This window comes from Podarcis vaucheri, assembly GCF_965113315.1.
Source record: "Podarcis vaucheri genome assembly, chromosome: 1".
Lineage (NCBI taxonomy): Eukaryota > Metazoa > Chordata > Lepidosauria > Squamata > Lacertidae > Podarcis > Podarcis vaucheri.
The window spans coordinates 101030160-101046772 of record NC_138759.1 but is presented as its reverse complement, the minus strand read 5'-3'; the positions used below and the strand labels follow the sequence as shown (position 1 = coordinate 101046772).

The window sequence follows — 16613 nt, the reverse complement described above, 5'->3', positions numbered from 1 at the left end:
TGAGCACCAAGATGATTGGCAGTGGGCAACGGATAGTGAGGGCCCATATAAGTTTAGCCCTGGTTATTCCCATGCACATAATTTTGAGGCTTATACCTTGATATTTGCCAGTTTTATTTTGGTTTTGTTTTTTGTTTAACAAAATGCACGAAAAAAGATATCAACTACTTGAAGGCCTAATATATTTTCTTTCATATAAGCAGTAACAATAATATAAATATAATTGAGTGTTTTTGTCCTGCCCTTTTCAATGTTGTGAGAAGGGGTTGCTGTTTAAGCACGCGCACGTACACACACACACACACACACACACAGAGAGAGAGAGAGAGAGACAGAGAGAGAGAGAGAGAGAGAGAGAGAGAGAGAGAGAGAGAGATTCTATGGAGTTCAGTTAGTCACAAATTTCTCTGGGTCAGGTGCTGGGTATTAGTGATGCTGTCTATAGCCTCATCCAGCCTGGTTCCTATGTGCATTCCTCCACAGGAGTTCCATCTTTCCCAGGGAGTGTAGGGAGAGATTAAACTGGGGGGGGGGGAGCAGTTGGCTTGCATGTACAATTCAGCTTTTCCACTCCATCCACAAGGGATAAATGCAGACTACAAATAAAGAGGAGGGATGGTGCAATTAAAGAAAATGGGATTTGATCTGAAACCTGCTGAGATTTCTTTCAGGGATAGCTAGGAAAAATCTAAGCAAAACAATGTCTTGTTGTGTTGTAAAAATAAAGGGCATATCGAAAGAAGAGGAAAAGGATGTCATCATGTCAGAGTGTTGCGTTAAACATTCAGTGGTGGTAGGCGGCAAACTATTCAGATGTGCTGTGAAAATTACCGTGGACCCAGGGAAGTAATAGCTTTTTGCTTCTGGGATGCAAAATAAATCCAGTAGTACCCAGTAGATGTTACTGGAACTGCTGCTAGGAGTCATCCTACCTCTCAGGGAAAAATGAGTTTTCTACAATAATTTATCTTGCCTAGGCAATAGCTACTAAAAATCTAGACACTTAAGGGGAAAAAATACTACAGGGAAGTTTTCTACGGAGTATTCAGTGACCTAGATATAACACCCAAAGGTAGACACGATGGGAAGAATATTTTAGATAATTTAAAAGATAAATGATTTCCAGCCTTGCTGATCCATACATTCCATCCATCTAGAATATGTTAAGCACTCCAAATCCAGATGATATATTTAGCAAGCAATGTAGCTCAGCAACAGAAGACCCATGAATCCCAAGCTATAAAACCACTAGGGAGAGGCCCGTGTTACAAGCCATGAATAATATTTGCATTCAATCACAACATCTACCGCAGATTACATCCCTTTTCTAACAAGGCCCTGCTATTTTCCCCTCCCCCCAACTCCACTTAAGCAATTGCACTTCCTTCCTGAGTTTTAATAGAAAAGACTAACAACCCAACTACTAAGTATCTAAACAGAGGAAAATGACTTTGTATGTAATTGTGAGAGGATTTTGTAATCATTTAAATGTAGGTGTTCGGGTGATTACATTTCTATGTAACTATGCATTCTAAATAGAGAGAGCAGCCTTTTCACAACAGTGACAATGAATGCTAGTGGCAGCCACAGGACAAAGCTTAGATATTCTTTCCAGCTTTGTTGAATGCTTTTCTTGAACACCACAAGATGTACTGATGGCAGCCAAGCTTAGATGGTTTTAAAATGGGATTAGACTAATTCACATTGGACATTCTGTCCAAATGCTTGGTTTGGCCTACTATTCAGGCCCCTGAGAACCGGGGTTGTTGCTGAAGTTTAAGTTAATAGTCCCCACCCCCCATGGATGACATTTTGGATTATGCCCATCTGTGACGTTTATGGGGCTTTGCCCCAACAGTTCCAGCCAGCTATGGATATTTGGTTATCTTTCTATTCTGCCAAACCACCTCAAATGTAGAAGATCTGACTTATCAATATTTGCTCAAAATATGTTCTAAATATACTTTTGTTACATATCCCTAAAAAAAATGATTGCCACCACAATATCTTTCACAAAACAATCTGCTTAGGACATCATGAATAATATAATAGCCAAGTATTAGATTTATAGGCATAGAATGAAGATACACAATAATTATTCAAAGGTGAAAACAAATCTATTTTTATTAAAAAATTCTTTACATGTAATATATATTCATAATGTATGACTAGATGATCTTAAGATGCTTCAATGTTTACTTCATTTGCACTTTTTCTTAAAAGGAAGCTGTTATATTCACTTCGCTGAGTAAAACCCAGATGCCAATGGTCCTTTTCATAACTCTGTCCAAGTTAGCTCTCCAATAATATGGTAGAGAACAAGATGTAGGGTTCTGTCTCTGGTCAGAGAGAGTATATAGAGTCTCACAGCTGTCACACACTGGAATCTCCACTTCTTGAGACAAACTGCCAGGTTCTTCCTGAAAAGTGCCTTCTGGTCAGGAACGTGATAATCAGGATGCATCCAAGAACATCTTGAAGTCCCTTGCTACCTGAGGCCAACTGCCTTCCACTGTCACTGTGACCAGAGGTTATTCTAGAAAACCACCTCCTTCTTCTCCTTACTAGCCCTCACAGTTTATCCAGTGCCTTCGTCTCCTTCTTCTCTAGTGCCTTCTTCTCCTTACTAGCCCTCACAGTTTATCCAGTCTCCTACTTAGGCTGTGCTGTTTAACTCCTCAGGCTCTTCCCTGCCTAAATTGCTTCAACTGACCATACTGACTTTGGACAATGTGGTGACCGCCCTTTTATACGACCTCAGTCAGGGCCCCTCTGACCAGTGGCTAACTGGCCTCTCAAAACCTAAGCTTTTATGTTTTCCTGCCCCGTTTATAAACTGACAGATCTAACTGTGAAGCACTAAGACCTATGACAGCGTCTTTCATGACTTGTTTAGCAACATAAATGACAATTACAACAGCCCACAATAAGTGTAGTATACAAAGTAAACAGTTGGGCTTTCTGTAAATGCAAGTTTTTAACCTCTAACTGTTTACCAGTTCATAATCACGACAATATACATTTTTTTTAAAAAAATCTACATAGCGTGTTAACAATGTTTTACCTCAGACTTTAATTCTCTATACTATCCATTGCACACAGTGCTAGTTCCACTGTAGCTATTGACCATGGAACAATGTGTGTGAAGTGCTCTGAACACTTGGTAGTGCTGTACAAATGTCAGGTATTAACAATGACTAAAATGTTTCTTACATTATTTTGGTTGTTTTCCAAAATACACCGTAGAAGTCTTCTGCTTGTTGTTTAGAACAGAAAATCAACAAACAATCACTAAAAGTCACCAGTCTATAAAAAACATCAACATCCAGTACAGTACTAAATTTAGTGAGGTCTTTAACAAATATAAATATACCTAGGGGACATTACAAAATTATAGTTCAGTGACATGTTTTGAATGCAGAAGATACCAGGTTCAGTTCTTGGTGTCTCCTGTTAGAAGAATCAGGTAGTGGGTTATGTAAAAGATATTTGCTAGAGATCCTGGAAAAGTACTAACAAAGTAAGATAACACTGGGCTAGATTGGTAAATAGTCCTGCCTGCCATAAGGAAGTATGTCCTGTTATAAGGAAACCTCCTATATTCCTAAGCTGCTAACACACACACACACATGTATACACACAGAGATCTAATCATTTGAAAATAACTGTGAAATCATGCAGAATTGCCTAAAGAAAAGTGTTCTTGGGGGGCATTTACATATACTTATGTGATATTAAAAGGCATCTATTATTTCTTTTGAAGCAATTGCAATTTAGAAAAAGAAATCCTGATTTTCATCACATGTTAAGTAAATGTCACTTTTATGTATTTATCGCTGGAAATAATGTGGTTGCAATTTTAGGCCATTTACTGCTTGGGAGTTAAATGAAAGACAGAATTATTTGCAAAATATTTAAATTTGAGCCATTTTTCCTTTGAGGAAATGGCATGGGTTTTCTTTTGAAAAAAAATATTATGAATTTCTTCCGCTGTCTGTTCTTATACATCTTAATATTCTCACGTAGCTCAGCGAACTAGATCAGACCTCGCTAGTTGTAGCTCATCCACTTATACCAATATTGAACAGTTTCAGCCATGAGTAAGTCAGTGACAGTCCTAGAGTCATCAGATAACAATAACATTTTTTCTCTCTCTATCTTTGTGGGAGTATTGGAAGGGGAGCATGCCTGAAATACTTTAAGAAAACACACTATTAGGATCCTATTTCTTGAGAAGCAAATATGCCGGTATGGTAGGTCCCAAAAATCCATACAATAAATCTAGAGAGATAGCAGTGATGTATTGTGGAGCACTTGCCCCACCCTGTATGGTTTACTATGCATCGTCAAGCAGACTTCTCATTTCCAAACAATCCTACAGCACATGGAGCGTGGGAGTGAGGTCACTAATGAATAAGAACAGTTCTTCTGGATCAGACCAAATACCCAGCTAGTCCAGCATCAATGCTCCCATGCTGTGTCAACCAGACACCCATGGGAAGCCTTCTAGCAGGAGCAGTGAGCCACAGTGCACTCCCCACTTGCATATTTATCAATAGTCCCGATTTTATTGGGACATTCCGGAATTATGGAAGCCATACCAGCTTCAGATCCCAGGATGTTCTCTTTGGGCTCCTGAGAGAGTGCAGTCCCCAAAAGAGTCACTAGCGCAGATTGTGCTGGCTCCTTCATGCCTTTCTTTGTTGCCTCCCCACAGCAGCTGTGGCTGGAGCGCAGATGCCTCTCCTTGCCTGCCTGCCTGCCTGCTTCTCCCTGATGCTTGCCCATCCCAAAACACACCAAGAGCTACTTCTGGCTCCTCCTCCTCCAGTATAGAGATGTGGAAGAATGTAGAGCAAACCTCTCCTAGGACTTTCAGTCTCCAGTTGAAAAATTTGCTTTCTGCTCTCTGTCCTGATTCACTGGCCCAAAGGAGGGCTGGTGGGTGCAGAGATACCAAACAAGGATGTCAAAAAGGACAGTGGTCCGTTTGAATGCTTTATTAAAGAAAAGTGTCGACTTACAGCAAACACAGGATGGACACTGCAGCAAGGAGATGGCTTGTTGGCACCCAAGCAAAGGGGCCTACATTCTTTACACCCAAAGCAGCAGGACTTCCTTGGCCAGGACTTCCTATCGCTTCATCTGACCAGATGAGGTCATAGGTGGCAGCAACCCAAGCCCACTGGTAAGGATAGTATCATAAACAAGCCAATTAACTTATATCAAAGCAAGTGAATATTAAACATATATGTGATCATGATTACAACAACTAGCAATTAATTGTGGGTTATCTTGACCACCCAAGATGGCATTTGCAGGGCTTCCAGAACAATTCCCCTTTGGTTCAACACACACTCTCAGTGGAAAACTGTGCATCAGAGAAGGGAGAAGGGGTTCATTGCTGAGTGCCTAAGAGCCAGAGCAGCGCCTTTCCATGCCGTAGAGATTCAGAGTCTTCAACTGTTTACCAGAAGTTTAGGTTGTATTGTCACTCTACGCCTTTCCCCATATTTATGTCTCTACTTGCCACACATCCACCAGTCAGTGCACTGCTGTCTGTCCCCCACCCCCACTCTCTCGGCATGCTGACAAAACTCCAGAAGCACAGCCCCTAAAGATGAGCATCCCATTTCCTCTGCAGCATGCTGGAGGATATGCACAACAACAGAACATAGCCATCATAGCTAGTAGCAACTGATAGCCTTATCTTTTACAAATGTGACCATCCCTACCTTTTGTGGGAGCCCAACAGGCAGCTTGTATGGTCCAGTTCCCTTTCCATGCTGTCTTAATTTCATGTATAGAATAATGCCTCACAGGACTAAACTGATCTGTTTCTTCTCATTTTGTTTTTGCACTTAATCAATACACCCAATCAGTCCCTTGCCAAATGCGCCTAATTTATATGTTTACAAATGTACGAAAAAAATAATATTGCTAAAGACCTGAATGCCCTGGCTTTCTTCCCACTTTATCTGGCTAGTGATTTTGAAAGCTAGCTGGCTACTGTGTGCATTAAGGTAATGAAATTCAAAATGAAAATAATTTTGATGGATTGCTCTGTCTTTAGAGAACACCCTTCTGAGTAATTTCATAATTATCCAGATAATGGGAACATTATCTACCTGTTGTACCTTTAATGTAACATATATATGTGTATGTGCATTTATCTGTAAAAAAGTCCAATATTTTACTTATGCTGTCATAAAAAGGCAGTTCACAGCTATTTTTTTCCTTAAGGTGAAAAATAGCATTCAGGATACTATGGAAACACTTTAATATGAGCAAGGCTGCTGCATATGTGTCCATTATCCTCACTCGCAGCGTCCAAACATTTCAATGTTTCTGCAAGTTGTTTGCATGTTGGCTTCCAGTGTGATTAGGAACTGAACAGGTTAAGTACATTTGTGTGTGTTTAGCCTTGGACTTGGAACTTGGGAAACAGATGTGTAAGGAAGCTGGGGAAAACTGACTTCACTGTCCTATACACCCCAGCAGACTCTCAGCCCATTGCACAGGCTCTCCTAAAGGTCATGGGACTATGAGGAGGACAGAGAGGAAAGTGGGGATCCCAGAAAATAATAAGAAAGTAACACTGATATTCAGAAACTCCACCTGCACAGGTTGCCTGTAGCCAGTTTTGAGGAATTCCCTTCCCTCACAGCAACCTATGTCACAGTCCCCACCCCCATTCATTGAGGTCTTCTGACCCTCAAGGGAGCCTTTTTGTGCAGCTGTGTGAGCTACTAGGAGGGTGGGGAGGAAGTTTTTCGGGATCCAACCTCTGAAGAATGAACACGTGGTGTTTGGGAAAGAGGACAGTAGGTACAATCCTGATTCATAAATTCATATATAAATTTACTGGAAGCTTCAGCTAGTGCTGTCTGACATCTCTTACAGATTTCCATAGCTATTCTTTCCATAGTTTCACACCCTGGTCATAAGAATCAAATCATTTTTTCAGTTTTAATTATCACTGATGCATCCTTGAAATATATTAGCAATAATAATCTTAGTATTCTATATCCTAAAATTCTATTGCATCATCTACATGTTTTATTTTCCTTTGTTACCTTGCAGTCTCACCTTAAATAAGTAACTGGTACTTTCAATGCTGGCACTATTTCTATTAAAGTCATGAATGTATGTAGTTCTGTGCTGTCATCACATATTTCACAAACAAATATTATCTTCTAATTAGAGTTGAAACAAATATTTACATTTTTGATTCTGGCAGGCATCAGACATGAAATCTCATAAGCTGTCCACTGTGAAATACTAAATACCACTGAATGTCAGCTGTCAAGAACAGTCAAATATTAATTACTACTGTGGGCCAATGATAAAATGCCGAATGCCTTTTCATCCCATGTCAGCTCTCAAAAACTGTAAAATAGCAATCAACTGCATAATTTGTGACCAACCAAAGTCCAACATAACCCAACAGACCTGTATGACAGCCCATCTGACTAGTAGGCCCAGTGGGCTATATTCAGAGCGAAATCCAATGCTATGTAAGTGGACTTCTGCTCAGAGAATGGGACCTCCCATTCCTCTGCTCCTACAACCTGCTTCTGACCATGAACCATTGGATTCACTGTCAGCTTGGTCACATGGTGTGCAGGTTGTGTTTAAAAGTAAAGGGTAAAGGGACTCCTGACCATTAGGTCCAGTTCTGCCGGACTCTGGGGTTGCGATGCTCATCTCGCTTTATTGGCCGAGGGAGCCGGCATACAGCTTCCGGGTCATGTGGCCAGCATGACTAAGCCGCTTCTGGCGAACCAGAGCAGCGCACGGAAATACCATTTACCTTCCCGCTGGAGTGGTACCTATTTATCTACTTGCACTTTGACATGCTTTCGAACTGCTAGGTTGGCAGGAGCGGGGACAGAGCAACGGGAGCCCACCCCGTCGTGGGGATTCGAACCGCCAACCTTCTGATCGGCAAGCCCTAGGCTCAGTGGTTTAACCCACAGCGCCACCTGCGTCCCTCTAGGTTGTGTTTAGGAATATATAAATAGATGGACTTTCCAGAAGAACCTCAAGGGTACATCTCCATCTATCTGATTTAGCAGGTCAGTTCGGGAGTTATAAGACTGGTATGATTTAGAAAGAAACCAATTTTATTTATTTATTTTTATTTTAAACTTGCATCCCATCTTAAGGAAACTGTACGAAAACTGCTCATCCCCATTTACATGGAGCCTGCACTGACTTGGAAAGCAGCAGTATTGAACTGAGCGTAGTTCTGAGCAGACATGCTTAGTATTGCACTATTAGTAAATATAGAGACTGGGATGAGAAAGGAGATAAAATGCACAAAGCAGAGGTTAAGCAAAGAAAGTTCACTTTAGGCTTCAATAGAGTACCGTGGTACCTTGGGTTAAGTACGTTCCGGAGGTTCGTTCTTAACCTGAAACTGTTCTTAACCTGAAGCAACACTTTAGCTAATGGGGCCTCCTGCTGCCACTGTGCCGCCGGAGCACAATTTCTGTTCTCATCCTGAAGCAAAGTTCTTAACCTGAAGCGCTATTTCTGCATTAGAGGAGTCTGTAACCTGAAGCGTATGTAACCTGAAGTGTATGTAACCCGAGATACCACTGTATAGAGGGGGGGGGGGATTCTCAGTGGTACAGCATGCCACTGCTTAAAAAAATAATAATTTTGGCTGTTCCAAATATGGAGGTTTCCCCCTTTTTGTTTAAAACTGACATACTGTGGTACCTCTAGTTACGAACTTAATTCATTCCGGAGGTCCGTTCTTAACCTGAAACTGTTCTTAACTAGAGGCGTGCTTTCACTAATGGGGCCTCTTGCTGCCGCTATGCCACCGGCACTCGATTTCTGTTCTCATCCTGGGGCAAAGTTCTCAACTCGAGGTAACTCTTCCAGGTTAGCGGAGTTGTAACCTGAAGCATTTGTAACCTGAGGCGTTTGTAACTCGAGGTACCACTGTACTCAGTTTCTCCCACCCTTCCCTCAAACTGCCTCCAAAACGTTCATTCTAATTTCAGGTGCTGCAGAAAGTTGGAAAGACATACCAGGGAGGTTGCATGAGGAAACATGTCCACTTTCTTGTCAAAAAGATAGGAAATGGGGGGGGGGAGGGCAACAACTCTTTCTTTCATCTAGCTAATATTATATTTGGTCTGGTTTGTAGGAATGAAGAAGAGCTATTGATGTCCCAGCAGCATCTTCCAAATACTTATGCATAAATAGTTTTATGTCACCATCCATGGGATGAACATTTTAGGACAAGTCAATGTGTGAAGAGTAGACAGCTGCAAAGACCCATATATATCACGTATTTTGTCAGGAATTGGAGTACTCAGGCTATGCCCCCTGCTGTTATTAACTCCCATCTGGCGTGTTTACATAACTGAAGGACACCACAGCAGTTGTAAGGGAGCAGGTCTAATGGCTGGCATGTGTGCATGGTCAACAAACATAATCACCACCATTGCTATGTCATCATCGGCAGTTTTTACTGCTACTACTCTAAACATTATTTAACTAGCATGAATAACCAAAGAACATTTGATTTTCTACTGGGACATAAATCTACTTAATATCCTCTGAATTTAATGATAGGCAGGCCAGCACTCTCCACATCTGATTCAGAAATGATCCATGAAAATGGATTACTTCATTGTGAATTTGACATGTGTCCAAAAATAATCATTGCTTTCCTCTTTTTACTTATTGTTTTCCAGTTGACAATGTGCATTTGTGATGTAATGTAATTCCAAGTACATGAGGGCCAATACGCCTTCCAGCATTTTTCCTCCTACCTATGTAGGGAACATGAGGAGAGAAGAGTGGGATTTGGTGTCCTACCCAATCTTCATAGTTCCTTTAGGTTCAGCATATTCTACTGCTTTTTGATGCAATGTTACACTCACCATAGCCCTGAATTCTGATTGCTTCCTCCTGCTAAATGCTCTCTGTAGCTTTATGTTGCCCTTTTCATAATGAAGTAGCTGGCACGGAGAGGGATATATCTAGTGCAGCATTTGGGGAATATCTAAAGCATTAAATGGATTAACTAGAATTAAATGCTATTTCCTCTCACATCTTATACAGTTCAGAAAAATATCCTCTGACTTGCACTCCACCTCATCATTGCTGCATGCCAGGACTGTGTTTGCTTTAATGATTGAAGCTTTCAAATTCTTCGATCTCATTTTATTCAAATGCAGCAATAAATGGATTTAAATGTCAATTACACTGTTCTGAAAGATTTTCATTTGAAAACCAAGGAATGATCTGGACTCTGAGACAAATAAATAAGTCCTTTAATATGACATGAGTAAATAGATTGCTCTCACTTAATACAACCTCTTTCGCTATAAAATAACTCAAGATTTTAGCACCACTCACTTGGCAGCAATGAAGTCTTTGCAACAGTGTTTGCCACCGTTTTTATTCCAGCTAAACTTTTAAAAACATCTCACTGGTAAACTACATCTTTCCCAACATCAGGGTCTTTTCCAGGGAGTCTTCTCTTCTTGTGAGGTGGCCAAAGTACTGGAGCCTTAGCTTCAGGATCTGTCCTTCCAGTGAGCACTCAGGGCTGATTTCCTTCCGAATGGATAGGTTTGATCTTCTTGCAGTCCATGGGACTCTCAAGAGTCTCTTCCAGCACCATAATTCAAAAGCATCAATTCTTTGGCGATCAGCCTTCTTTATAGTCCAGCTCTCACTTCCATACATCACTACTGGGAAAACCATAGCTTTAACTATACAGACTTACCGTAATTCCTTCCTCTGAATTTCCTCATTGACACAGAATCTGAACACCGAATCTGAATGATCTGTGAATCATTTGAGGAGACTCAGTGAATTAGTTGACATGATCACAGTCACATTGGAAGCCACCTTTCAAATAGATGTCATGTATATACATGTACATGCAAAGTTCGTCTGGTGAATTTGAGTAGTACATTGAGGTGATTAATAATATCATCATTTACCTGTTTTAGACCCTTAAGCAGTAGCAGCTGCCAGGACATTGTCCTGATCACTTCTTTGTAGTTCCTTCCTTATTTCAGATATTGCGATATATTGATATATATTGATATATTAATATATCACGATGTTTAGCTGGTGATATACCACACTACTGAAAACCAGTTATCACCCAGCCCTAGTAGAAACCTGTTAAATTTTAGCATATAGTTATACTTCACTAGAAGGATGCACTACACACACACACACACACACACATCCATATGTGGAGTGTTGAGCAGCAGTGCATATAAAAACATGGCTTCTGACATTGTTGAGTGCCCATACCATGTCATTTTCTCTTTGACAATTTTGTTGACTTGTTCAGTCTTCTTGGTTTCCCCCTATTATTTTTTTAAAAAAGCGTGGTTAGGTTATAGATTCTCTGTGTCACAAAAGAAATTCAGAGGGGAAACCCAGAGAAGCGGTTAATAAAGAGGCGAAGAGAGATAAATGGAAAGATGGGACGATATCTTACACTCTTGTAGCAAGACTCCTTAGACTAATATAATTTTTCTATACTCTCCCGACAATTTAGATAAGGCATATGCGGTGTTGGTGGCATATGTTTCTAGTTTAAAGTAATGAACCACAGAGCACAATACGTCAGAGAAATGTTTCTTTGCAGACATTTTTCTAAATGAAGGATGAGCTATTCAGAATGTGCTGCTGAATGTTAACGATACTAAAGCTATACAAATTGAAAATTTATTGAATTGTCTTAATAATGAGATGCATTCTTAAAATTATAGAGTACATTGTAAAGCTGTGACAAGAAAATAGGAAGCCAAGTGGGGGAAATATTCAGCATGGCCAGTCAGAGCGGCTCATAATGATCCAATGGTGGGTAAATGCCCAGGTAGAAGTAACACAGATTTAATTGTGAACGGGACTGCTAAAGCATCTGTCTATTGAAGCATTTCATTATTGAGAATGAGAGAGTTTCTAACTCTCATGGGTAGAAGGGCAATAAAAAACCTCTTCAGTCATTTGGTACCCACTGGTTTACTCTCCACTGGCATCAATTTGATCAGACATCAGCTGTCAATCACACCATTCACACCTACCACCCAGTGGAAGGATAGCCAAATTTACATGGATAGGCAATGGATAGGGGTGTTCCCGAAACCATTTGTGGCTCAAAGGTAAAAATCAATGCTTCAAGTGTGCTCACAAATGGAACACAAGGAGGGAACCAATAAATAATGTCCAATAGTGGAGTCACATGCTCCAGTAAACACACCCCAGCCCAAATTCTGGCTGCAGGATTTTGTTCCAACTGTGATTTCCAAACACTTTTCAAAGGCAGACTCGTGTCAAGCCAGTTGTAATAATTTAGCCTGGTTGTCACCAAAGCATGCAATAATGTTTCCAGTCATATAGAAGCACTCTGGCTACTTTCCTGATCTACGGTTTTCAGACCCAGTGATGCTGAAAACTAAAGATAGGAAGAAAAGCAGGTTTCAGATTCCTTGCAAGAAGATAACACGAGTAATACTACCCCAATTTACAATTATAGCCAAGTCAATGTTTCAAAGGAATATTTGCAGGTAGATCCCCCAGCATTAAATGCTACTCTTTAATAAACACACTTCAAATAAATAAATAAATATTTTCTATACTGCCTTTCATCTGAGGATCATAGTATAAATATAAATATAAAATACAATATAAAAACACAAAGATACATAATATAATACCAAACAAAACAATACACACACACTCAATTTTAAATTGTTTAAGTACTAACCAAAGGCCTTTTCTGCAGCACACTTGCCATAAGTAATAAACATTGTGGCCATGGCCCTTCCCTTTGATTTTTTTTTAGCTACAAAGACATTGACGTTCCCCATAATACCAAGCATGCAACTTGGCAAATACTCGTATTAGGAGGAAGTCACTCCAGCTGTAGCTCATTCTGCTTACATATTTCCAAAGATGCATGACACAGGAAGGAAGGAAGGAAGGAAGGAAGGAAGGAAGGAAGGAAGGAAGGAAGGAAGGAAATCCAGTTTGGTACTGCATATGCAAAACACTTTGTGGAGGGGAATATAAAGTCAACTTTGACCTTGAACACTGTCATTGGTATTTCCTCCCATCCAATCCAATATTTAATTACTTGGTAGGTTAAATAAGCAAAATGAATAGGTCTAACCAGCTCCACCTCTGCATATAGATTTATGGTATATAGATTTAAAAGTATTGATTGATTGCATGAAATACGATTTGAAGATATGAACCATGACCTTAGACAAACCTTGCAGTTTCAACCTTTCTTTGTTAAACAAAAAGTGCCACTTTAAGAAATAAATTAAAAATGCTGCCCTGATTCTAATTTCTATTAACGAAACCTACTTTCTTCTCAGGGGTTGGTAAATTATGCAGTTCTTCAAATGAGAAATAATGTGATTATTCTGCCGGCAAAAGTACAGTTCAGAATTAAATGGAAGAGGAAACAGGAAATTTATTCCAACACTAGCAGTTTTCAACAGACATCCCCATGTTATGGTTCCCATTGCATTTTATTCATCAGTTCAAAATCTCACTAGGCAATCTCTATAGTGCACACAGTGGTGAAGACTCAACTGCACTATGGATATTCCCAAACAACTCCATTTTGTGGTGCATTGATGCTATAAGCTTCCCCCTATGGTTATAGGGAAACGTATAGAGTAGATGTTTAAAACAAAATAACATACAAAGACTTTGGTAAGGAATCAGAAATTCAGCTGTTACTGCCCGCTGTCAGTAACACTGATGTAGGAGAAAATTTTATTTCTGAATCCATTGTAGCACTAGGACCTCCATTGTGCTTGATTTCTGCAGGATGTGCTACTGGCTCACTGCAGTGTCGATTCTATGCATTAAATCAGGGAAAGTACTATGCAGAAGAGAGCTGATGCATGGATAAGCCTGCCTTTGAATGGCAGTTTGATTTTGTAAGGCTCTTCCAGTCTTGAAAGCCTATAGCCTTATTCAGAAAGGGAGGGCAGGGATGGTATTGATGGAAACAGGCCTCTGCCATGGAGAGGGGTGACAGTAAGAGTATATTAAGAAATAGCATGCATTTCTAGGTCTCAAAAAGGTGTTTATCATATGTCTGGTAAAGACATAGCCCAGTGATAGAGCATCTGCATGCAAGCTGGTGGGTTCAGTCCCCACCATCTCCAGGAAGGGATGAGAAAGACTCCTGTCTAGAGAAATGATTCCATTCAGTGTTGACAACATTGGGCTACAATGTTCGCACTTAGATTCCTACGGTCCTATGTAAAAGATCATCCCGACAACATCTTTTACAGTGTGTTTATATAATTGTGATAATTTGAACTGGTATGCAAAGCTGGAAGGTGCATTCTCGTATCTTTCTCAAGCCATTTTGTTGAGGTTCACCCTTAAAATCGACCACCTACTTCCACTCAAGTTTTTATTTTACTAATTAACACTCACGTGTGTATTATAGAAAGGGGGGAAAGGCATACTGAGAAAGCAGTTGTTTTCCTGATAGAAATTCTCCCCCTTCTAAGATGCTATTAAGTTAGATTGAAAGGGGTGACATACAAGAAAGAGCCTGTATCACACTTACTTATTTCCCCCTCCTTCAGGAAGGATTTTGATAGGCAAAAGAGGAAAGGGTTACAATCTCTCCACAGCACCACTTCCCCAATCAAACCCACAAGAGATCCTGACCACATATCTCCCATGTCAAGGCTGTCCATGCCACTAGCAAATGTTAAATACTTCCTGTTACCGTATTTCTTTCTGTTTAGTGTCAAGGTCCACCCAAAGTGTGACTGACGTACCAGTGAAAGTCACCGGGGATGTTAAGGTTTCTTCCACTCAAGATGACTTAAAGAAATCAAATAATACTGATTCGAGACTCTCAGAAGTTCACATCTCCAAACCAGAAACAACTTTCCTTACAGCTCGATATCCTATCACTGTTGATATTCAACCACTAGCCAGTGAAAGAGTGGAACCTTGGCCTCAGGCATCATCTGTGAAGAAGCTGCTTTTGAATTCCAAACTGTTTCACAGACGCATTTCATCAGATGAAGCAAAAAATAGCACCCAGAGCCTTCTTCTGCACCATGAAACAACTCACCAAGGGGCATCCCAAATCTTATCACACTATAAGAGTCATGCCCAGTCACTTGCCAGAAGAAATGTTTCCACTCAACAGAAATTAAATACAAGGCCACATGCTGATTTGCAGACTCATACCTCATTTGATGGACAGTCTTTTGGGAAAAAGTCTCTTGGGACTTCACACACTAGATCTGCTCTTGGTTTTAAAGCAGGCTGCCCAGGTACTTCTGTTTTAGCAACACCATTGGCCTCCTCATCCCATCTGAAAGCTACTTTTTCTGGTATAACCCCACAAGGCCTCATCCGCCCAGCAGGAGCTTCTACAAAAACAAGGATTCCAGTATGGACATCTTGGGGCAGAAAGCCTCATGCCTCTCCAGCCAATCATTTGGGCCTTTCCACACCAATTGATAGGTTGCTACTTGAGAAGAAAGTCACCTGTGCAGATGCACCATGTTTCAGTGGTGTGCTTTGTGAGCCAACAAAGGACAGGGAATTCAGATGTGGACCCTGTCCATTTGGATACAGCGGTGATGGAATTGAATGTCAAGGTAAGAGACGGGAAGAAAGTAGTGCCTGTGTTAATATTTCAGTCATTTCAAGTGCTGAGTTGGTGTTTTACTTATATAACACATTTACAGTTACAGTGTATGTGAGTATAGTAACTCATTTAAGTATATCTACTATGTGTATATAGGTCAGGAGTCTGAGTGTACAAATGGGTTTACAATCTTTATTCCAATTGCCGTAATGTATCAGTAACTGTGGTGGGATATAAGACAGAATATAAATAGAACAAACAGTAAATAAATAAACTGTTGCGGTCAGAGTTGGTGAGGTAGATTCTGCCACATCCACAAAGACCACACTGCCTAATTTGCAGTAGGAAAGCTACGCAGATAATAAACTATGAGTAGAGGATAAAGGGTAAAATATAGCTTGTGGGATTGATGTGGCTGAGATATGCCTGTTCAGTCACTGTTTCTTTATTCAAAGGAACAATGAAACTTCCCATGGGACATTTGTGCCAGTGGAAGGGGAGGAAGCTGGGTTGTTGTTTTTTGCAGATTTCTACTTCCTCCATATTTCCTGAAAAGGTGCTTTGGAGGTTGAAAAATTCTGAAACAGTGCAGAAAATGGCACATGGAACAAGGGGAAGGGAGAATTGGTGAAATTTTTCTCCCTGCCTTCTTTACTGGGAGCCTACACTGGATTGGAATCCCTTCCATGAATGGAAGGAGCCCTTCCATTTGACAAAGGGCATGTCTGGGTCCAACACCCAATGGCTCCAACATCATCTCTGGCTGTTTTTGATTTTCCAGAATCATGGATCATGTGCTGATATACTAGCAACTGCTAGACAGTGCACTCACTTAGGGGCAACTACTAGGAACAACTATTTGGTATGAGAGACAGAGGGAGAAATGTCTGAATTCACAACATTTAGAAGTAGAGTCTACTTCCTTCAACAAGTTGACCAATGAAATTTATGACCAAATTACTTGAATGAAAAAATG

The 16613-nt window shown here is 40.4% G+C and overlaps 1 protein-coding gene across 1 annotated transcript in view; it reads left to right on the top strand.

Moving 5' to 3' along the window:
* The window catches only part of LOC309517755 (von Willebrand factor D and EGF domain-containing protein-like), a 203155-nt gene that overhangs the window by 134560 nt on the left and 51982 nt on the right, over positions 1-16613 (top strand). The window contains exon 22 of the mRNA XM_082197221.1: positions 14778-15647. Within this exon, the coding sequence (XP_082053347.1) occupies positions 14778-15647 (870 nt within the window). The remainder of the gene's footprint in view (positions 1-14777; positions 15648-16613) is intronic.